The sequence below is a fragment of the Varanus komodoensis genome, unplaced genomic scaffold (assembly GCF_004798865.1).
Source record: "Varanus komodoensis strain SLA01 unplaced genomic scaffold, ASM479886v1 scaffold13_3, whole genome shotgun sequence".
NCBI lineage: Eukaryota > Metazoa > Chordata > Lepidosauria > Squamata > Varanidae > Varanus > Varanus komodoensis.
The window spans coordinates 3356305-3380127 of record NW_025335409.1 but is presented as its reverse complement, the minus strand read 5'-3'; the positions used below and the strand labels follow the sequence as shown (position 1 = coordinate 3380127).

Here is a 23823-nt window from a genome sequence, read left to right as displayed (position 1 = left end):
CTTGATATTGAATTCCTTGAAAACAGCCACAGTCTCTTGGCAAATTAGGCAGACACAGTTGTTTCGTATTTCAGTAAAAAAATACTCCAATTTCTACTTGTCCTGGAAACAGCGGCCCTCGCTGTCAACTTTCCTTTTTTTAGTTACAGTCGCCATTTTAGAAATGGGCACACAAGCCTTGTGTCACAAGGGTCACGCGGCGAGAGTGCTGACTCAGGTCTACTGCCATCTTCTGGTGAAATATAACCACCAGCCTTGAAGGAACAGGAGGCAGCAGGGGACAGCTGCGGGAACCGCTGTGCGGTGAAGGGAAAAACGCCGGCCGGCGGGTCTGAGTGACAGGCTGAGCCGGCGGGGAGAAGAGGCTGCGGGCCACTCGAAATTTGAAAACGGGCCGCAACTGGCCCCCGGGCTGGACTTTGGACATGCCTGCCTTAAGGGAAAAGCGGCCGTGCCTGACCCGCAGCGGTGTCTCATCAGCGTCTCGCTGCTGCCTCGTCGCTTCACTTTCGCCCGCACAGAAACCCTCCCAAGGGCAGCCACAGCCCAGATTGGAACTTGAAACAAAACCGCTCACGCGTGTTCAGGAACCAAGACAATGATTTAGCTCGTGCTTTCCTAACTCGCACCTGCTCTTCAACCCACGACCACCATTCAGCGGCAACCATTTTGTCGCCGTGCCCTTTTGCTTTGCCGTCTGTCCGCTTCAGTCGATGACGATGGCCGGCGACACCGTCCGTGACGCAATCGGCTGCGCCGGCGCGTGGCCGCGTGCGTATGACGCGCCTGCCCGGCCGACAGAGGCCGTCTCTTGCCGTTCGCATTGCGTGCCATGTCCCGGCTCCGCCTCCCCTCCTCGCCTGCTGCCCCGAGCGTGGCGCAGGCGCAGTACGAACTGTGGCGGCCGAGCCGGGGGAGTCCGAGTTCAGCGTCGCGGCAGCGGGAGACAAAGCGCCGGAGAAATGAATGGGACGGGCCCACTCGAACCTTCGCGTTAACCATTTCAGCCCCAACAGGGCGGAACCGTAGACGGTAACGCTCGGATGCGAGAGTCAAGAGGTGAGGAAAGAAAAGACCCGGCTGTGGGGACGGCGGTTTATGTGGTGTGTCTCTGTCGGTCTCCGGCCCCCCCTCCGGACTCCTTTCAGCCTCTCGTCGTGGCTGTGCTTGGGTAGTGACGCCTGAAGTCAGTTGAAATCCTTCCGCTGCAGCCAACCCACTCTCCTAACCCGCCCGCCGGCCGTTCCTAAAGCCTTGAGGGTCCCTGTTGAACCGGAGTCGGGCGGGCGCAAGAAACAGCGTCCATGGCCCTAGTGCTCGACACTCGCTCGTGTGCGCCAGCCTTATTGTCTGAGGGAAGACCCTGAGGGGAAAAGCAGTCGCTCAGAACCCCTGTGTGGGACGGGGTGGACGGTGGGGCAGCCTCCATTCCTCCCGCCTTCTCTTTCTCTCTCTCTGTCTCTCCTCCCCACGGTTTTTCCCCTCGGTGACGGATCAGGAAGCCCCCCTGGGAAGGCGCTGGGCCGCACTTCCCTTAATGGAACAGGAGCGTGCGCCTGGCTTTGTCTGGCCTTCGGTTCGGTCTACTTCCCCCCCCCTTCCCCCCCCCCCACACCTTTAGTTCCCGTGTGGGAGTCGCTCATAAAGTATGCCACACTTTGTGCCTTATTGCCCAATGCTAAATCTCCTTACTCTCTCCGTCCGTTTGACATACTTCTTGAGGGGGTCCTAGGCCTTCTGGCGAAAAGAGGTAATAAAATGGGAGGTGGAGTGCAAGCCACGTTGAGTAGAGGGATACCACACCTTTCCCCACAGCAACCTTTTCCCCTTGTAAACAGCTCACTCAGACCCACTGGGAGTGTGCACCCTTTTAAAAGGAAAACGGCCCTTGACTCTCCCCCAATCCAAAGGTGTTGAGCACTTTTGTAAGCATTACTTGATTAATCCTCTTAACAGCCCGGGCAATGAAAGGAGGAACTTTCGGGGTTTGTTTCAACTATACAGATGGGAAGTTTAAGGACACTTCGTGCAGTTGCCAATTTCTAGCGAAGGTTAACGTTTATTCAGCAAAATGGGTGTTAGCATAACTCATAACATGATAACCTGTTTGTGGTTTGACTCTGGAGTTTTTCTAAGGTGGAAGTACTTATCTGTGTAGGAAAATTGTAATGTATGAAGTCACCCTAGTGTTTAATGAGTTAGTGGCTCTTTTAATCCCATAGATATGGCATCTCCAATGACAGGTATACCGGATGGCAGAGCTAGTAAAAACCTCGAACCTTGGAGAGCAGCTGTCACTCAGAATAGTTAGTAGATCAATGGTCTAAATTAGTAATAAAAGTTAGATAGATCAGTGGCTTTATATATATGATAAAAGGCCGCTATAAAGGCTACCTTAGCCTCTACATAGAGACATAGAAATATTTATATGAGTTGTGCATGTTTGGGCTAAATCATGATTTGTGGAACTTTTAAGCACTGGCTTACTGCCTGAAAAATAATCATGGAAAAGTGAGTTTTGACAAGGTTCATGTGGCAACTACTTCATTTAAACTTATTCTGAAAGAACAGCAGCAGCTGAAAGAATCTTGTTGAGCTAGTATGTTTATGAAAATTGTAGGAAGTAAACTTTCTGATTTTGTTACGTCTCTGAGTAGTCAAAATGAAATCTATATAATATGTAGATTTTTGATGTTAATCTGCTAGACACTAAGTACTTAATAATCCTTCTAGATTTTAGTATTTCCCAGGTCAAGAACCTCAGCTTACGTTGTTACGTTATCAAACTGTGGAACCTCATCATGGTTTGATTTATGGAACTGAGACCATTATAAACTCCCCTAATGGATTATTTACCTTGTTGAGAGTAATTTGCATTACTTAGAAATACAAAATACTTTCCCATGCATACAGTTGAGTAGGGAAGGCAGTGCCAATGTGTCAGATTGTCACATCTTTTCTCCTTTGTACTGAATCCAGACTATGCAAATTTAGCTTGTAGAAAATATATGATGCAAAAGCATCTTAAGGTCATAATTCACAAATGATATTCATAGTGTGATCTTGTGCATGTTTACACAGAAGTAACTTGCACTGTATTCAGTGGGGATTGGTCCCTTTTATTTGAGATTTCAGCCTTTAATATTTATGTTTCTAATTTCTTCGTTATACTCATACTTTACTTTCAAATACATGCCTAGCTAATCTATAGTTACATTACAGTGCTGTAATGTGATTTAGTAAGTTATGTGATGCTGCTTGGCCAAGAAAACATATGAGGATGGTAACACTAATGATCCAGGTCTTGTGCATTATTGTATTAGTTGGTATGAAATGTGAACATAACTTCAAAAAAATCTGATCTCTCTCTTATAGCTTTCAGTGTAAGCTTGCAATGTAAATGTTTAATTAATTAGGCATTATATTTGTCTTTTTTCTGTAATCCTTTTGTATTTTGTAATGCATGATATGTCATAAAAGTTAGATTATATTTTTGTATTAAAATGTATCAATCAGTACAACATCAGTATGATCCAGAACAGAAAATGATACTGGTACAGCTGTTCATGACTGAATTTGCACATAGATACATAGGACCACATACTATGGTTGGCCTTCCACATTTGCAGGGGTTGGGGTGCAGGGCTCCTGTGAAAATGGGAAAAAATGCAAATACCTTTACCCTTCCACAAACATTAGCTCTTAGTACTGTTGACCATACATGCACTGGATTGCTTCTTTCGCTCTCTCAGACCTTGGTCTGATCCAGCAGGACTCCTCTTCTTCATTTATTACACAACTATGTTCTTATTTCCTGCTTTTTCTTTCACTCACCTGTGCCTTCTCTTTGCAGCAAGCAAATGCCAGAGAGATTTCCCTCTCTGGATAGGCAGGGCAAGAAGGCATGCTTTGGAGGTCCTCCCTCTCACCCCTTTCACTTCCTCTCTTTCTATGGTGATGACAATTTTCCACACTAAACTGCAAAACTCCAAAAAATATCCCATTTAATTATTGATGGCAAACTTGCAAATAATCCACAAAAGTTAAACCCATGTAAGTTGAGGTCAACTGTGCGTGATCTCAATCCAGTTAAAGTTAATTGTGACTAACAACATAATTTCATCCATGTTTATCTGGAAGTAAATGTTGATTCTATGCAGTGAACCTCACTTCCAAGTAAGGTGTCATAGGATTGTAGCCTAAATCCTGTTGAATTACACATGACTAAATCAGTCTTATTATTTTCCTGTTTACTCACAAATACTTACGATTTTTGCTTTCTGCAACTTATTTGCAGATAGCTACAGAGGACTGCAGCTTAATTACAAATAATTTTATCTGGATGGAGGCCCATGTTACCAATTTCAGAACTCCCCCCCCCCCTTTTATATCTGCAGTCACTTATACAGATTAAATTACTTGCTCATCTCGAAGTATTTTAAAGGATGTCAAGAACCAACCTGCCTGCATTGGTAAAACTGAACAAAGCTGATGATGCAGCTTGTTAACAGGAAGCTGTTCCTATTTTAAAATAAGAATTTATGTATATCAGGTACGGGTGTGGGAGACTTCTTCATACAAGCAGGCAGTAGTAAGTGAATTGCTTCTCTGAAACGTGGTCCTATTCTGTTGACAGTGAGTCATATGCAATGGTGGTGTTCTGCAAACCCAAGTAGAGTCCTGCCATATATTTCAGTTGTGCAAATGTTACTTTGTGGGATATTCCTCTTGTGCATATTCCATAATCTAGTTTTGACTAGTGTCAGCATCATTTGCACTAGCCAAATTATACTGTCGAATACTTCCTAGCATCTGTATCTGAGAATTTGTAATCCATATCTGAGAATTTGCAATCCCAGGATATTAAGACTCATCATACTGCTAACAGTTGTTTGGCTTAGCCACTTTTCCAATAGTATTAATATATAGGAAGGCCACAAACTGCAAAAAGTACTGTTGATAATTTTTTCGGTCTATTGGTACATGTTTTAGCCTCTTAAATTTTTTGTCTATTTGTGTTTTACTATTTTCACCTTTTGTTGATTTCTAGATTGTCCTTAGTTAAATGAGGCATTTCTCTTTCACACACTGTAACTCTTGGAGGTCAGTTCGGAGTTATATAGTAACTATGTTGAAGTCTCATTCATTATCAGAATGGCTTTTGATGTACTTCTGCTTCAAAGTTTGGCAAAGAGTAACAGCTTTTGACAAAATGCACCTATCCAGATAAAAAGAGAAACAGTAGAATTTTTGGAAGCAAATCTGCTTCCCAGTTACTTGCTTCTTAAGTAACTGTTGATTTAGACAAGGTAATTGGGGAGGGCACATACTGTGATATCATAAGAATCTTGGCTACATTACAGTAAACCATGGTTTATTGTGATGGAAATGAGCCTAGCCTCTGTCCAACTCATACAATCTTGCTTTCTTTTCTGGCATGCTGTAACAAAGAGAGCAGAAGATTCTGTATTATCTAAATACTGAGCCATGATCAGTTTTAACTGTGCTTTATTTAAAACAATCTAGCTTCATAAGCCATGGTTTGGCATTGGATTGTTTAAAAAAAACTGTTTTGGAGGCGGTTGGATAACACAACAAACTGCAGTTAAGCAAACTGGGCAGGAGTACTTCTAAACACCTCATGCTTGTGGCAGAGGGAGGAGAAGGGAACCATCCAAGCCAGGTAGGTTGAGACCTGGATGATTCCTCTCACAATAAACCATACTTATCATGACATCTGAAAGCAGCTATTGTGTGCTTAAACTGTGAATGTAGTGTAGTAGAAGGGAGTACATGGGAAATAGTAGCATCTTGTGTGTCTTTGAGCGAAAAAGTAGAACCATATGCTGATTTATACTGAAATAATGCTTTGTTTTCTTCCCCCCTGCTCCCCCTCCCCCAACTCGCTGGTTGCAGCACTAGAGTGTCTTTCTGAAATGAAGCCAGGGAAGGATAGTTTGCTAAATAGGTGAGTTCCCTGTTATCCATATGCATTTTCTTTTACTGGATATATTTTCTATATAAAATTATAATTTTTAATGTTTCACGCTACCGCACAGTCTCTAAAGGTACATTATGCCCTCCCCCACAAACAAAGACAGATAATATTGCATAGTATCATTATGAATAAAGCAATGACATTCAGAAAGATAAGTAGCAAAACTAGAGTTACATTCCAATAGTCAGTTATTTCTTAGGAACAAAGTATATTGAAGTAAGTGTCTTGGGTTGGGGTCTTCAAATAGGGAGAAAGGAAACCAATAAGTTATTCTGAAACGAAGAATTTTGTAAACTAGGTCCAGCACCTTGAAAACCCATTGTTATGTATCTACCTGCAGAACATAACACAATTAAATGATATTGTAGGGTCCTCAATGAAAATCTATGTGAATTTATTTATAGGGAAGAGGTAGTACTGCAATATCCAGGCTGCAAACCCTTTAATCCATTAAAGGTCAAAACCAACACTTTTAATTAGGCTCAGAATTCTATTGGCAACTATTGAAGGTAAAATAATGTCAGTGTAATGTAGGCAAAATGCTAATATACATGCACTCACACATTCCAGTCAAATTTTCTGTGTTACAAAAAGTCAAACAAGCTATTTGAACTGTGAAAAAAGAGACTTTACTAATAATTTCTCATAGTGCTGAAGAATTTTAGGTGCACCAGAGTCATAAAAGAACCAGATACCTGTGAGCACTATCCAGTGCAGCCAGTATGCCAGTGGGAATAACCACTATTGCAACTGGAATACTGTTATAGCTAGCACAGCTGAAAACTGGCCAAAAGTACTGCTTCCAGAATGGGAAAAGTCAGCAGAGCTTCCATGAGCTCTGCTGACTTGCCTAAATTCAGAATTGTGCTAGCAGTCATTTCCACTAGCATACTGGCTGCACTGGATAGTGCAGTGCAGCCAGTAGTACAAATGTATTTAGAGCTGGCAAATTTCCTCTGTGCCCATAGACAGGGATTCCTATATTTGGATGAAATAGGAATCTGCAATCAGAAGTTTGAATCTTATCCATTCGGACATAAAGTTTGTCATTAATTGGGAATGATGCCTGGATTTATAGTTTTCCAGCAAAATTAATCAAAATAACAAATTCAGATAATATTACGTGAATGTGAACATGAATATTATTTGTGTTTGTATAGGGTTTCTGAGAATGCTGGTTTCTTCCTTCAAAAAATCTAATTTGTGAAAGTTGCCACGTTTCTTTATTCATGTGAAGTCTAATTAAAAGATGAAGCCTACAAGGTAAGTGAAATATTGATTCTGGAAACCTATACTTAGTATATCACCCATTTTGAAATCAGTACCAATTTGAAAGGCAGATTACTTTTTTTCACTGAAATAGATTTGACATGTAGATTGCCTTTTTCACCTCAAATTTTAAAAAAATATTTGGGTGATCTCTATTTAACATTTCTTAAGCTCTCACTTGTTGAGCAAAAAGAATGTGTAATTCAGCTTCTTATTTGAGCAGTGAGTGTTTGCTTATTTTGAGCCACCACTTTTTGCCCTCAATGCATGTTGAATTTCATCAAAGTCAGCATCTTAAGAAATAAAGTTGATAAGGGCACAGTCTTATGGATACTTAAACATGCATGATACTGAATCCTAAATAGAATATAAGAGCAGCAATGTCCAGGAAGTGAGGGGCTTTGGGGTGATTAAATATTTTTTAGATTGGAGAGCAGACTGATGGCAAATAACCTGGAGCTGAGAGAGCACTCCCTTGCAAAGTGGATAAAGCCTTTATTATGTTAAAAGCTGACCAGCTTGGTTGGTTTTGTACTACAAGACAAGTATTGCAGTAGGCAATAACAAAAAGAAAGTTGGCTAGAATACTGACCATTAGGGAAATGAAGCTTAATGATAAGAAGTTGATTCCAAACTGAATACCCTTCCTCCCTTCTACACTGAAAAGAACAACCACACCTTCAAGGTTAGTCCTCCTGTTCAAAGGCCAGTCGCTTGGAGTGTCTGAGGCTTCTTAACTGATCTGTCCTCTTCATCTGACACTATGTCTTTAGATTAACAATGTTAGGTCTATTCCCCTTCCCACATACGAATGCTAACTAAACTTTTCAAAAGAAATTGAAACTGTGATGGCCTTGACATTTCAGCTGGGGAGTCTGGCTCCATCTCTTCATATTTGATTCCACACTTTTGAAGGCTCTTTTATAGATGGAGTGGACCAATTCCTACGTAAAGTAGACCATGGCTTAGGCGGTATGGCATTTCCAGGTGCTGTTAGGTGTACAAATTACAGTTATATGAATTGCCTTTGTGAATGATTATGAGCATTGATTAGTTTTTTCCCAAGAATAAGCAAAGAGTAGAATTTAACATAAGTTTAAATTGGTATATTTAGCTGTTTGTATGGAATACAGTTCATCCCCTGCTGTATTTTTCATGTCAGTTGAATATTGGTACCCACATTAACTGAATAGTTATTGAACCAATTTAGTGGTATAGAGCATTAATTTATGTAAACTGAAGGTCAGTATCAAAGAGCAAAAAAGCCTTGTTTAAAGGTGGTAACTTTAGTTAATTATTGGATAACTGTAAACATATGCTTAAGAAAAGAAGCATAAACATAGCAAGAACAAAATATGAAAACATCTTCACAAATCTAGCAGTGCAGAGTATTGTGTTATGGCTAATAAAATGTATCATGTGATTTGCATATGTATCACATTTCTAACTAAAATTATTGTAGGATGATTGTTATAAGCGCTAATGCTTTCTCATTTCAAACAATACTGAAAGTTACAATTGGGTTACTGTCTGTTCTTTCATAGTTGGTCTTGACTACTACAATTAAAGTACAATTTATTAAACTTCCACAGCTGAGTGCAGAAATTGCATTCACATACAAAAGGTATCCATGTTGGTGTCTTTGGAGAGGGGCGGTTGAAAAAGCACTGTCTTTTTACAGCTGAGGACAGACCACAATTACAACCCCCCCCACACACACACACACAAGAAAAAAAACACTTGTAGAATTATGTGCGTTTTACATCAGGATTCATTTCAAACACATGGCACTAACCTAAAATACATTAGAAAGTTATCCCTTGTTCTTTCTTTAGTGTTTTTCCTTCTTTTGTTCATTCTTATTTCCCTTACTTTCTGAGTAAATGAAATAAATGGGCATGTCTACTGTCCGTGTCTCTATTTAGATTAGGAGTACACTATTAATTATAGTAAGGAAACTTGATAAACCAGGGAAACTGTCAGTCAAGTGGCCAATCTAGTTAGAGAACTAAGACAGCAGGTCACACCCATTCACACACCTGTCCAATTTATGCACACACTGCCACAAAACTTACTAGATGAGCAGAGGGGGAGGCAGGAGTTGGTTCAATTACCACCACCATATATTAAGGGGATATGGCCGCCAAATTTTTGAGTCAGCTTCATCACAGCTAAACTGTGAAAAATGAACTTCTGGGCCTGAACTGTTGTCCTAAGACAACCTTACTGCATCTAAGTAGGTTTAGCCCATGAGAGAACATATGAAGACCCTTTGATTCTCTCTTGAGTAGTATTGAAGAAAAGTGGAGTATAAAACATCAATAAATTGGATGGGATGAAAAGGGGAAATAGATACAATCCAACATTCACAAAAATGGCTTCACCTCTCTCTCTTTTTCCTCCTACACCAACTTAGACAGGTGACTGTGTTAGTGATAAAATATACAACAGTAACATAAACTAGCTTTTGTTTAGCCCTTTTTGATTGACATCCATTTTCAGAAGGAGGTCACTGAGATTATCTGACTTGATCTGTTTTCCATGATCCTGTGCTGCTTATCACTTTTCATGCTCCTGACCTGCAGAACTCCTGAACAGGAGTTTTGTATAGTCCTTACTTCAACATTCAACCCTTATTTGGTTTAAGTAAAATATATTAATTGGGTTACAAGCAAATGATAATCAGTGTTCAAAATACCACAAAAATAGTTTCGTATGGTCAAAGTGGTTTTGAACTTGTATACCTCAGCAAAACACATTGGGCTTGACTAAGTCCTTTGACACATCTAAACTAGATATTTTGATCCTGGCAATCAAATAGTGTATAGTGTAGTTTCTTATATGCACATCTGGTAAATTCCATTTTGTTCTGAAAGTTCCATGCCCCTCTTTCCCTTTAATTTATTAAGAATGACAATGTTTAAAAGTTAAGCATAGATGTAAAGAAATAATTATTCACTTTACAAGTGTAAGCAAATCTTACCTGAAGTGGTATCCTTATACTTTTTGTTTTTGTTTTATTTCTAGATGATGGGAACGGATTATAACGAAATTGAAATGAGTATATGATTTTATTGAAAAGGAACTCAACTTCCTCTCCTTAGGCTTCTCTTCACAACATGAAGAATTTGGTACCAACACCCATGAAAAATAATATATGACCTGGAAGTTACAAGATCCTGATGAGGAAAATGAGATTCTGCTCATTAAAGGAAGTGCTTATTTCATAAGTTTGTATAAACACATTTTTATCAAACCTACAAAGGCTAGAATGCAAGCTTATGTTCCACCCCATCCTTTTGTTTGATTTAAAAATATAATTTAAGCCAAATTCAGAATCTTCACTAAGTTATGAAGGAACAACAGAAATAACTGAAATCAATCATGGATACAAATAGGGTGGATTCTCCACAAATTGATGATAATTTTATGATGGATAAAATCAACAGTTTAAAAGTGGAACAAGAAGATGATAGCAATTGTGCTTTAGAAACCATGGATATAAAAACTGAGCAAGAAGACATGAGACAGACAGACAGCAGTGATGAACAAGATGACAGAGAAAAGAATTTTGTCCATGACAATTCAGGCAAATACATCTCTGCAGAAAATGAGGATGATTATGGATCACTGTTTTCCCAATACAGCAGCACTCTTTATGATGTAGCAATGGAAGCTGTAACACAGAGCCTTCTTTCAAGCAGAAACATAAGCTCCCGAAAGAAGTCCCCTGCTTGGAACCATTTCTTTATATCTCCTAGAGACAGCACTAAAGCAATATGTATGTACTGTATGAAAGAATTCAGCAGGGGTAAAAATGAAAAAGACCTAAGTACGAGTTGTCTAATGAGGCATGTGAGGAGAGCTCATCCTACTGTACTCATTCAGGAAAATGGAAGTATGGCAACTATATCTTCTTTTTCTTCATCTACATTATTAATGCCTCCTCAGCCAGCAGATGTTGGAGATTTAACTAGCATGTTAGCCCCTATAAAATTAGTTAAGAAAACTGTTTCTAAGATTCCAACCCCTGATCAGATAGCTCAGGAATCCATTCCTGTAGTTTCTACTGAAGAAATGCCCTCAGAAGTGTCACATACAGAAAAGAACATTAAAGAAGAAGGTGGTGTTGGGTTACCTCAACACTTATCCAACAACCAGTGTGAAGAAACAGTAGAAAATGTAGTGGAGAAAACTGTTCAGGTCCCTAAGGGTGCATCTGGCTCAAGAAGAAGGTCTGCTGTCTGGAAACATTTTTATTTGTCTCCTCTAGATAACTCAAAAGCTGTTTGCATCCACTGTATGAATGAATTCAGTAGAGGAAAGAATGGAAAAGATCTTGGAACCAGTTGTTTGATACGACACATGTGGAGAGCTCATCGTTCTATTGTTCTACAAGAGAATGGGGGTGGTTCAAGCATACCCCCTCTGTACTCTGCTCCTCCAACTTTATTGCCACCTTTATTGCCTTCAGATAGTGATCCTAGTTCTGTGTCATCTCCTGGAAAAATGGCTAAAGAACCAACCTCCGTCTGTTCTTCTCCAGATAGAATGGCTGAAGAAAACAATTCTACTCTTCCTTTGGGAGATACGCTTATGGAAGACTCCTCATTATTGTCATCATCAGAAGATATAGGTGAAGCCTCTTTAGTTTCTTCCCCTGAGAAAAGCCCTTTGGTATTTGAACATGGTTCTGTTTTTCATCAGAATAGACGGATGATGAGAAAGCTTAAATCAGAAGTATGGCATCACTTTTCTTTGTCTCCAGGGGACAATTTTAAAGTTGTGTGTAGACACTGCAGTTGTTTGATAAACCGTGGGAAAAAAGGTGATTTAGGCACAAGCTGTTTGACCAGACACTTGTATAGACGCCACCCTGAAGTCATTGGGATTCAGAAGAGCTTTATTGATGTTAGCTTAGCAAATTCTCCTTATGCTACCTTGGCTTCTGCAGAATGTTCATCCTCAAAATTGACTGACTTACCCACCATGGTTCCCAACGATAGTCAAGTCATATTTCCTGTCAGTAGCAAAAAGACCTCAAAACTGTGGAATCACTTTTCAATTTGTTCAGCAGATTCAACTAAAGTGATATGTATGCACTGTGGACGTACAATAAGTCGAGGGAAAAAGCCAACCAACCTAGGTACCAGTTGCCTTCTAAGACACTTACAGCGGTTTCATAACAATGTCCTGAAACCAGATGCCTCAGAGCCAGTTGTGTCCTCTTCTGCAAATAGTCACGTTCCACTAAACACAGATCTGTTGGGATCTTCATCTTTTGATGAATCCAATGATAAGTTTTCTGATACTCACCCTGTTGCCAAAAAAATTACAAGTCTTGTAGCTGAAATGATTGCACTTGACCTTCAGCCATATTCTTTTGTAGACAATATTGGCTTTAATCGACTGCTTGAATACTTGCAGCCTCAATATTCGTTGCCTTCCCCATCTTATTTCTCACATACTGCAATTCCTGACATGTATAGCAATGTGAAAGAAATAATTGTTTCACATCTTAAAGAAGCTGAAAGTGGCGTGGTCCATTTTACCTCTGGGATATGGATGAGCAACCAAACCCGAGAATATCTAACCCTTACTGCTCATTGGGTAACGTTTGACTCTAGGATTCGACCACAGTGTGAGGATTACCATTGCTCAGCTCTCTTAAATGTATCACAGATTGATTGTGACTACAGCGGTATCAGCATTCAGAAGCAACTAGAATATTGGTGGGAAGCATGGATAACATCAGTTGGGCTTCAGGTTGGAATTACTGTTACAGATAATCAGGCTATTGGAAAAACTTTAAATGAAGGGGAACATTCAAGTGTGCAGTGCTTTGGTCACACAGTTAACCTCATAGTGAATGAAGCTATTAAAAGCCAGAGAATGGTTCAGAACCTGCTTAGTATTGCAAGAAAGATATGTGAACGTGTTCATCGGTCAGCAAAAGCAAGGGAGAAACTGGCAGAACTGCAGAAAGAATATCATTTGCCACAGCATCAGCTAATTCAAGATGTTCCATCGAAATGGAATACTTCCTTCCATATGCTTGAACGCTTAATTGAACAGAAAAGAGCTATTGATGAAATGTCTATAGAATGCAGCTTCAGAGAGTTAATAAGCTGTGATCAGTGGGAAGTGATGCAGTCTGTCTGTCATGCACTGAAACCCTTTGAGGTTGCAAGTAGAGAGATGAGTACACATATGTCCACTTTAAGCCAAGTAATTCCAATGATTCACATACTCAATCGGAAAATTGAACTACTGTTTGAGGAAACAATGGGCATAGATACCATGCTAAAGTCCTTAAAGGAAGCTATGGTGAGTAGGCTGTCCTCCACACTTCATGATCCACGATACATTTTTGCTACACTTTTGGACCCTCGTTACAAGGCCTCGTTATTCACTGAAGAGGAGGCCGAACAGTATAAACAAGATTTAATCAGGGAGCTTGAAATATTAAATGCTACCTCAGATGATGAACAACCTGTTTCCAATGGCTGTGGTGTAGGTTCGCCATCAAAAAACTCTTATGGGGACAATAATCTTTGGTCACTTATGGAAGATATGAAAAAAGCAAAAGTTCCAGAAGAGAGGGCTAAGTTGCCAGAAGAAATGGTGCTTTTATACTTGGAGGAAGAAGTGCTTGAGCATAACTGTGATCCCTTAACTTACTGGAACTTTAAAAAGTCATCTTGGCCAGTACTGTCAAAGTTGGCTGTTCGATTCCTGGGTTGCCCTCCAAGCATTGTTCCATCAGAGAGATTGTTCAGTACATCCAATGAAAACATCAGCTTTAGTCAGTCAAGGCTAGCAATGGAACACTTTGAAAAACTTGTATTTTTGAAAGTAAATCTTCCTTTAATATACTTCCAGTATTGAAACTATTGAACAAGCTGCCAGTCTAAAATTGCTGTTGCTCACTGGATAATTACTGTATTTGCAACTTGGATTGTTGAACTGCTCCAGTAGGGGCCATGTATGACATCTTATCAGTGACTGTAGATCCAAATTTAGTTTTATTTTTCAACTTTCTATATGTCTACATGTGCCTTATTAATAGTCCTTCAGGCCAGATATTGTACATATGTGTTTTTTTTAAAAAAATCACATTAGAATTAGATCTGTCTTTTTCTCAAGTATAAAAAGTAGCTTTTAATTAAGAATTGTAAATGTTTTAAAGCAATTTGAATAGAATGGCAAAAAAGAGATGTAAACAATTCTATTATGTAGTTTTTTATTCAATTATGTAAAAACCATAAACCAGGTACTGTATATTAGTTGAATATTGTTTTAATTGCAAGAACCATTTTGTAGCTGTCAGAAGAAAGTTGTATATAAAGGTGGAATTGAAGCCATCTTTCTACTTAGCAGGTTTTAACTGCGGGCCTAATGTACTTAGGGGGTAATGATAATATTCAAGTATGATGTATGTACTAAGGGTGGCTATTGACTTAGTATTTGACTAAACTAAACTTAGAAGTATTATGAAACATCAGTTATACAGTAATCTATAATCTTGCCATTCAGTGGTTCCTATTCAGGTTTTTTACACTGTAACTGAATTAGAGCTTGAGTATTTATAAGGTCTTTGGGACATTTATTTTCAAATTTTTCCGATTAATGTTTTGTTATTTAATACGGTGTATTGAAAGGTAAAATATAAAGAGTAGGCATCATGCTAAATCCTTTTAAAATGGAGTGCATCTGAACAGCCAATACTGTTTGGTGTAAAAATTAAGTCCTGGTTTCTAATGTAATTGAAAACTGTGTACGGCATTCTCTTGCATTCCTGTTACAAGAAGCTGATTCTCAATGAATTTCCCTTATAGATTGGTGTCCTGCTTAGAATGTTATATAGTAGAATTACCCATAATTGGCAGTGTCCGTCAGGCAAATAAGATATCGTAGAACCCCTTTTAAACCTCAAACTGAGGTAATAGCCAGCATTTTAACTGTAAACAGTTTGCTCTCCACATTTTTAAAATATTCATCTCCCCATATTTTGTGCATCAAAATTCTTTGGGGAAATGAGTTGACTATGACCTTTAGGAAAGATGTAGTTTTGTTAAAATACTGTACCTCTGCCTAATTTTTGCATTTACTATGTTTTAGTGTATTTATAAATGGTGAACTCAGTTTCTGAAATTAAACATCTTATTTGCAATTTTTAGAGTGAGTCTTAACTCTCCCATTTTCTGTTTAGAGGGTAATGGGGCTTACTGAATCCAAAAAGTGATACAAGGAATTTAAGGGACCATAACAAGCACATAGAGATTATATGGCATACGAATGTGCAGGTGGGGAAAATTTTGCTCTTATTATTCATATTTTCTTTGGTCTCAATGAGATCCCCTTTCCCAAATTACTTTGTGCAGATAATGAGACATGGGTTATGGCAGTTGTAGTACAGAAGATAGTATATGGGTTAGGTATGTCCATCTGAATTTATGCATAAGAACTAACTTTTATAAGCATCCATTCATGAAGTTCTGTTCTAAACACCGTTTGGAAATACTTTTAAAAGCTAGGCTGTTGAAAATACTTTGCTAACAGATTCACAATGAGACTGAGGACAAATGAGGTGCTTTCCAACTGTAAAACCGAAAAACTGGGGAACAAAACTGGCTGTGACTAAAGAATTAAATGGACTCAAGGGTTTGTTGATTCCTATTAGTATTTCTGACTTGGAACAGCAGATTTGTACGAGTATGTCATTTCAAAAACTTTTTGAAATGCTCGTTTTTAAAGCTCACCATGTGGCATTGGTGATGTGCTGATCAATAAGTTTTCTGAACAATACAAATACAAAATACAAACAATACAAAAATAATTACACATTATTCTGATTCAGGCCTCTATGATTATACAACTTGAGATTCATAATGCTGAGGCTTTGGCTGAAAGTAGTTCATCTTACAAAAAGATGTAATTAAAACAATCATGGCAAGATGCTATTTTTACCATAACTACTGAAGTACTATTTGAGTGAAAAACTTAAGAAAAGCCATGCTGGCTCAGACAAATGATCCAGCATTCCACCTCCCCACAGGATTGCTCAAGTGGGAGATGAGTACAATTGTCCCCAACTGCTCCAGTTTCCCAGCAAGAACATAGGCATGCTGCCTGTTACTGCAGGTAGCACACTGCCTTTAAGACTAGTAGCCAGTGATAGCCACCTTCTCCATGAATTTGTCCAATCCGTTTTTAAAGCCATCTGACTTGATGGCCATCACTGGTTCTGGCAGTGAATTCCTTTGTTTTACCATGCACGGTGTGAAGTACTTTCTGTTCTTTGTCCTGACTCTACCACCACTCAGCTTCATGGGATGGCACTGGGTCTTAGTACTATAGAACAGGAAGTAAAAGTCTCCCTTTCCTCAGCGTGCATAATTTTGTAAACTTCTATCATGTCTCCATTTACTCACCATTTTTCAAAGCTAAACAATCAGCTGTTTCTTAAAGAGTTCATCTAATCCCTTAATCATTTTGGTTGCCCATTTGTACTTTTTTAACTCTGTAATGTACTTTTTCAGGTACTGTGACCAGAATTCCAACACAATATTCTAAGTATGGCTGCACCAAAGATTTGTATAGGGGGAGTATGATCTTGGCAGGTCAATTTTCAGTTCCTTTTCTAACTATGCCTAACATGGAGTATTCCTTTTTCACAGCAGCTGGACACTGGGTTGACATTTTCATCAAGCTGTCCACCCCCTCCCCCATATCCCTTTCTTGATTAGTCACTGCTAGCTCAGTTCCTATCAGCCTATACTTTGAAGTATGCATTATTCTACACTTGTTTACATTGAACTGCATTAGCCATTTAGATACCTATTCTCCCAGCTTGGAGAGATCCCTTTGGAAGTCTTCTTAATCCCTTTTGTTATTAACTACCCTAAATAGTATGGTGTCATGAGCAAACTTGGTCGCTTCACTGATCTCTTCTAATTCCAGAGCATTTATGAATAGATTGAAAAGCAACGGTAGTAATACAGAACTGTGTGGACCCCACTTTTTACATCCCTCCACTGGAAGAAATTAGTTTATTTCTACTCTCTGCTTTCTATTTAACCTTTCACTAATCCATAAGAAGACTTCCCTCTTACTCCATACCTGTTAAGTGTCCAAAAGTCTTTGATAAGGTACTTTCTGAAATCTCATTTGGAAGCCCAAGTATATAATGTGTATCCAATCTCTGTCCATATCTTTATTGACACTGTCAACTCTAAAAGTTTAGTGAGACAGAACTAAACACAAGGGGATTGCAGAAGCCATGTTGATTCTTTTTCAGCAAGACTTTTTCTCCTATCGACTTACTGATTATGTCTTTAATAATGCTTTCAATCAATTCACTCAGAACAGCTTTTCAGCTAACTGGCTTGTAATTTCCTGGATCCCCCCAGATCTCTTTTTTAAAAATTGGTATTACATGGGCCATTTGCCAGTCCTCTGGTACAGAAGTTGTATATATCTTAAGGACATATTAAATAATTTGGCAAGAAGGTCAGCAATTTCATACTTGAGTGCTTTAAGAACTCTTTGATGGATACCATCTGGGCCTGAAAGTGATAATTTTCACTTTCATTTTGTCAGTAAAGTTGAGAATTTCACCTTTTCGTCTCCACTATGTGCCTTTATTCCTCTGACTCCCTTCCAAAATACTTAAGTTCAGGAACTTAAGCCCAGTATCCCCTGCTGTGAAGACAGATGAGTCCATTCAGCTTCTCCGCTATCTCCTTAACCTCCTTTGCAATTCCTTTAATAGGCCCAGCTGCCCTTCTAGTTGGTTTCTTGCTTCTGATATATTTAAAGAATTCTTTATTGTTCACCTTGATGTTGCTAGTAATATGGTCTTTTTTCCCTCTCGCTCTCCTCATGCAGGCTTATGCTCCCATTTGTTTTCGTGATTTGGGCAGGGATGCTACTTTCTGAGTGAAGCCTTCTTTTCTATTTCCTTGACATTACTCTAACCATGCTGTTGTATCTTTGGCTTTGACCTACCTTGCTTAACTTGTAGTATACATATTATTTCAGCTTCTGTTACTGTGATTTTGAGTAATTTTCAAGCATCTTGAAGGGATTTAGCCCTTTTGACTCACCCTTTGAAATTATTTTTCTCTTTTGAAGTCAAAAGTTACTATGCTGGATAACTTATAATTTTCCCTCTAAATATATAGTAAATGAGATAGTGCTGTGATCAGTTTCCACAGTTCAGCAACATTTATATCTCATACCAGGTCACAGACAACCCATCCAGGATTAAATCCGAGATTGTGTCCCTTTCAGTTGTATCCCCAGAGTAATTTAGGTCATCGAGAAATTTGACCTGTTTGTGAGAGGTAGAACAGTTGAAGATGAGGTCACCCACTATTATAACATTTCCCTCTGTGTGTGTGTGTGTGTGTGTGTGTGAGAAAGAACTCCCTGATTTCATTTTTAATCTCAAGATCAACCTGAGCATTCTAGTTTAGGGGAAGATAGTGTTTCCTAGGACTAAATTAGGTCTGGAGTCAGGTAATCCTACATATAGTGCTTCTGTGGAGGAGTCTGTATCTTTGAGGTCATCAAGTTTGCAAGACTCAATGCCATCCTTGACATACATAGTAATACCTCCATTTTTCCTCTTGTCCTTCATACAGCGTATATCTAGAAATTACCGTATCCCATTGGTATTCTCCATTCCACCAGGTTTCCATAATCCATGCTATTTCTCCTTTAAAACCAGGCACTTCAGCTGTTTTGGTTCAGAGGCTTCTGACATTTGCCTGTACCTGTACATGGTATCCCTTTCTATTTAAATCAGTGTTTAATAAAATAAAGCAAGGATCAGGAATACATTTCCAGTTCAAATCTATGAAATCTAAGCTAAGCACTCACATCTCTTAAAGTGATTGGCTGTGACATAGTGAAGGAACACTGGCTTTGCTTGTACAGTGGCAGCCTTCATTTGGCTATTGGTTAACAAGGTTCATTTTATGCTTCAATTGACTATCAGTTAACGTTTATTTTACTTATTCTACAGTCAGACTCCCAGAGCAGTTTACAGGTTTCAGTAATAAGACAGTTCCTACCTTAGTCTCACAATCTAAAAACACAATACACAATGCTAACAATCTAAAAAAAAACATTGAAATGGAGAAGGGAGAACATTAAGTTGGCCAAATGGATGAGAATATAACAACAGAAGTTTGCACTGCATCTATGAAACTGGGTTGGCCTATTCTTGGATGCACTGTTCCTCTCTCTCCTGTGGTTGCTCTTCCTTTGAACTGAAGATTAAATTTGTTTCTTTTCCCATCCCCTCAGCAAAATGTTCCTGCAGATGCCCTTCCAGTGAAAGTTTGGGGAGCGAGAGGCTACCACTGAGAAGTTTTGTAACAAAACTGCAAAATATATTTGCTCCAAATTCTTGTTGCCATGATTAACAAGACACTCCCAGCATTCTATTGGGCATAATAATGAGCCACCCTACCCAGGTTTGCACATCATGGCAAGCCACCAAGCCCACCTGACTTGGTGGCCTACATGAATATTCACATTGGTGGCTGGGACACACTACAACTCACTGTGGCTTATTGAAACCTCAGTGGGCATGGATGATTGTGCAAATCAGGGCAGTGTAGGAAGAACGTAAGATTGAGCAGAATGAAGAGAGTAGGTGTGGATGTAAACCCATCTTAGCTCTCTACCTACTCCTTTGTGGGAAGGGGAGGAAAAGATGTTTGACCAGTTTCAGTAAATAATCTGAAAACTCATATAGACAACGCTACTGTACCTGAAGTGTTGGTTTGAATACCTAATCTATTTTAGTAACCACTGCTTTCTTTTTGCAAACAGAAATGTATCTTAAAACTCATCAATAACTCTTTCTTCAGTCCAAACAGTTTTAGTGATGCAGATTTTGAGCTACACTTTACTTTCATTGCAGTTTCCTATTTTCAGAATTAATGGCTGCCATTGCAAGTTCTCACAGTGGTTGCTACTGAATGAGGCAGGCTACATACTAGCCAGAAAGTGATGATTTGGTTTGGTTTTCTCACTGCATTTTGGGAAATTTTATCAGCCATACATTTTGGGCCAGTGATTTCCAACAGCAATCATGAATGAGTTCTGTGCAAAGCCAAACCAAAATGTGGGTCACACAGACACGTTTATCAAGATCAGTCTTCAGTAACTGAATTATTTCTGTTCCTGAGAATATGGAAATTCATCTTTAAGTCAAATTTGTATGTAAGTTGGATCATGTATAGTTGGCCCTCCACATTTGTGGGGGTTAGGGGTGCAGTACCCTTGTGAAAGTGGAAAAACTGTGTATCTCTTGGGGAGGCACCCAAACTCACCAGTGCCTCCTTTTTGCAGCAAGAAAATGCTGGAGAGATTTCCCTCTTTGGATGGGCAGAGAAGGAAGGCATGCTTTGGAGGGCTCCCTCTCTCCCCTTTCGTTTCCTCTCTATGGTGATGCTTTGGAGGCCTTCCTTTTCTCTCCTTCTGGTTCCTTTCTGTCTATGGTGATGACAATTTCTTGAAGTAGAAAACTCAACTTTAACTCAAAGTTTTAAATTAATAAGCTTTATGGCACTTTGTAAGTCCATAACACCTGTATATACATAGTCCAACACATTCTGGTTACCTGCGAAGGTAACTCTCCTTCACAACTTGAGACACGAAGTCTTTCCATAGTCAGCTGTTCCATGAATATGCATATTGACTGGTTCTTGGCTGGAGTGAGGACTGGTATTGAGACTGCCTTCATATTCCAAATTTAGCAGAAGAATATCCTGTTTCAGCCTCTTCAGGTAATGACTTCACAGAAAGGTAGCCTTTAGGGTACAGCCAGGCATAATAAGTCTCAAAATGAGGATATGGATAACTGTGTAACATGAAGCCACAGCCTGAATTTACAAGAGCAGAGCAGGGCTGTCTTGAATAAGACATTTTGGAAGGCTTTCATTCATAGGGTTGCCATAAGTTGGAGGCAACCAGACGGCACATAACAGCATAGCCCACAGCTCTAACAGTCCTGACAAGTAAAAGAGTTTGTCAGGAACAGATGTGCACTTGGAGAATGTGTGACATAGCAACACATATCTGTACACATTTTTAGTTTAGGTTGAACTCAAGAAGTAATTCAGCTGAAGGGAGGGAAAGCCTTATCTGCATGCATATAACCATTGATTTACAATAGAATTTTTGAAGGTAAGCTAAATTAAAAGGTGTGGCTTTTATGAGACCATAAATATTAATATTCCTATTTATCCACAGTTTGCATATACTCAAAACACCAGGTATTCCCCACCTCACTTAAAATGGCTACAACTAGAAATCTCAGGTGGTGTAGGATGTTTTTCTAGCAGTACTGAGTTGGGTTTTAAGCTTAAAGGAAATAATCCAATAGAGTCATCCATCAGCAATGTCTTGGAAACATAAAGCAACACAGCAGTGCCTAATATTTATGTCAGTGCTGCATAAGGGCTACTGTGATTATGGCACCAAGCTTAAGGCTGTGTGTGTTACTGTTTCACCTACCCTGAGTGGCACCAGTTGTGCTGAATACCTAAATACATTGTGCTATTCCCTTTGAAGCACAATAAAACTGATTAAATGTGTGACATAATAGGCAAGGAAACTGCAGGACAGTGTGGATGAACCGGTTTTACAGGCTGGTATTTGTTCCATCCAGATACATCTGCACCCTACTCATTCCTTGCCAGACTACACTCAGTATTGTAAGAGTAATTTGAAGCAGTATATTTGCATAACATCTGTTGTGGCCAGATCAATCCTGGGTTCCTCAATGCCTGCAGGCCACAACAGCAGGGCACTTGTATCACCTCAAGGCTTTTCATGAGGTATCAAGTGTTCAGCATTGTGACCATTGAAAGAATTAGATAAAATCACTCATTTGACTTGAAAGATCAGATTGTATGCCTGCTTGTTTGGGATGTGCTTTACCACGTAAACACCTCAGTTTAATTAACATGAATAAGAAAGTACAGAAAACTTATCTCAGATCATTTTGCTGAATGACTCTTATTAACCAAGTTTCTACTTTTGCAACTAGAATGCCTCTTGCAGCTTACTGCCATTAAAACATTTTCAAGTAAGGACAGGTTGTCAGCAATGCAGTATACTATTCTTCTCTTGATCTGTGTTTTAGTGCCTGTTGTTAACATCTTCAAGGGCAACTTATTTTTCCCCTTTGTGTTATACTCCACAACTGTTAGTCTATAAAGACAGAGAACCTGCTTTAGAGATTTTGCCATGGAGTCCACACACATAAACAAGTTAGTGCCCTATACAAAATCCAAGACAGAAAGGCACAGATCATATAGGCAATTCCCAGATACTGTGTAAGATGTTAAATCACATAGTTTGGGTGTATGCACACTGGATTTTTCAGTTGTAGATGCTTTCAAATGTGACATTTGTAAATGTATATCCAGAAGGACAGGCTGTCTTCTCAGGCTGTTACAATCATGCACTGCTGCAGAGAGTAGGCAGCAAGGCCGTGTGTACCTGCCCAGAATGGGTTTAGATGTTGTGGTCTTAAAAATGACAAAAAAGGTACTTAGTAGTCAGTGGAGGGGAAGTAATAATATACCCTTGAAACTAACAACCAGAATGACATAAAATACTACAAATTATTTAGAATCTCTGAATAGGTAACTTTAGATCGTACATCTAAATATAATACAGAGTTTTCTGCATTGTGATTTTCAAGCTGTTCAATTGCCTGAAAATTATTTACAGTTGACATTAAATATAAATGTGTATATGTGCAATCCACTCACATAAGAGAAATTAATGGTATCAAAGAGGGTTCTTTTGATCATTTACAGCCATTGCAATATGGTTTTGAATTAGTGCAATAGAATTTCATTGGCAAATGTATGTAAAATTTGTTAAAATTTATGTGCCAGAACTAGGAAGTTTTTCTAACAATACCAGTTTAGATTTCAAGTTTAAAGTAACAGGAGGTAGAGCAGTAAAATTCAGTCCAATCCCACTGGTGCCAGGTATGTGGGCCAGTACTCTGTGGGTTGTCTTGTAATGTGACATTTGAACAGGATCCATCTCCATAAGGACATGTGTGTACGAGAACATAAGTGGGTCACCTGGTTTAAGGTCTTCCCTTTTGTCATACCTGTAAGAAAACAAATGCATTTAAACATCGTGAGATATCAGTTTGCCCTCAAAGAAGCTTCTACAGAGACCCTTTGATACCCCACCCTCCCACACACACAACTATGTGAAGATGAAAGAAACACAACTAATTGCCTTCCAGATGTATTCATTCCATTGGACTTTTTCACATTTGTTCTGTTACAACCTGGAGCAGAAGTAGATTCAATTGGCATTGTTGTCACTTGATGTATGCAACACTGTGATGGTGCAAAATATTTTATTGTAGCACAAAAGTTAACAAAAACAAACTAATACTTGTTGGTTAAATATTCACCCACTTTGCTGTGGAATCCCTAAATAAATTCTGGGGAAACCCACTGCTTTCAGAAGTCATACACAGCACTTTACATAACTGGAAGTCT

At 39.1% G+C, this 23823-nt stretch overlaps 2 protein-coding genes across 6 annotated transcripts in view; one reads left to right on the top strand and one right to left on the bottom strand.

Moving 5' to 3' along the window:
* The first annotated feature begins 888 nt into the window (after positions 1–888).
* ZBED4 (zinc finger BED-type containing 4) lies at positions 889–15446 on the top strand. 2 transcript variants are annotated; one of them, XM_044423428.1, is made up of 4 exons: positions 889–1059; positions 5917–5968; positions 7159–7261; positions 10295–15446. In XM_044423428.1, the coding sequence occupies exon 4, from the start codon at positions 10652–10654 to the stop codon at positions 14153–14155; it is 3504 nt and encodes a 1167-aa protein (XP_044279363.1). In that variant the 5' UTR covers positions 889–1059; positions 5917–5968; positions 7159–7261; positions 10295–10651; the 3' UTR covers positions 14156–15446. The 2 variants fall into 2 exon arrangements, with proteins under 2 accessions (XP_044279363.1, XP_044279364.1); XM_044423429.1 differs by lacking the exon at positions 5917–5968.
* Positions 15447–20829: 5383 nt separating this feature from the next.
* Positions 20830–23823, bottom strand: part of ALG12 (ALG12 alpha-1,6-mannosyltransferase) — a 31761-nt gene continuing 28767 nt past the window's right edge. For all 4 annotated transcript variants that reach the window (XM_044423489.1, XM_044423492.1, XM_044423493.1 and 1 more), the window contains one exon: positions 20830–23420. In XM_044423489.1, coding sequence (XP_044279424.1) covers positions 23186–23420 — 235 coding nt within the window. In that variant the 3' untranslated portion in view covers positions 20830–23185. The remainder of the gene's footprint in view (positions 23421–23823) is intronic.

Excerpts from the sequence above, each read along its gene's own strand:
- ZBED4 (XM_044423429.1), top strand. The coding sequence starts at position 10,652 with ATGGATACAAATAGGGTGGATTCTCCACAAATTGATGATAATTTTATG.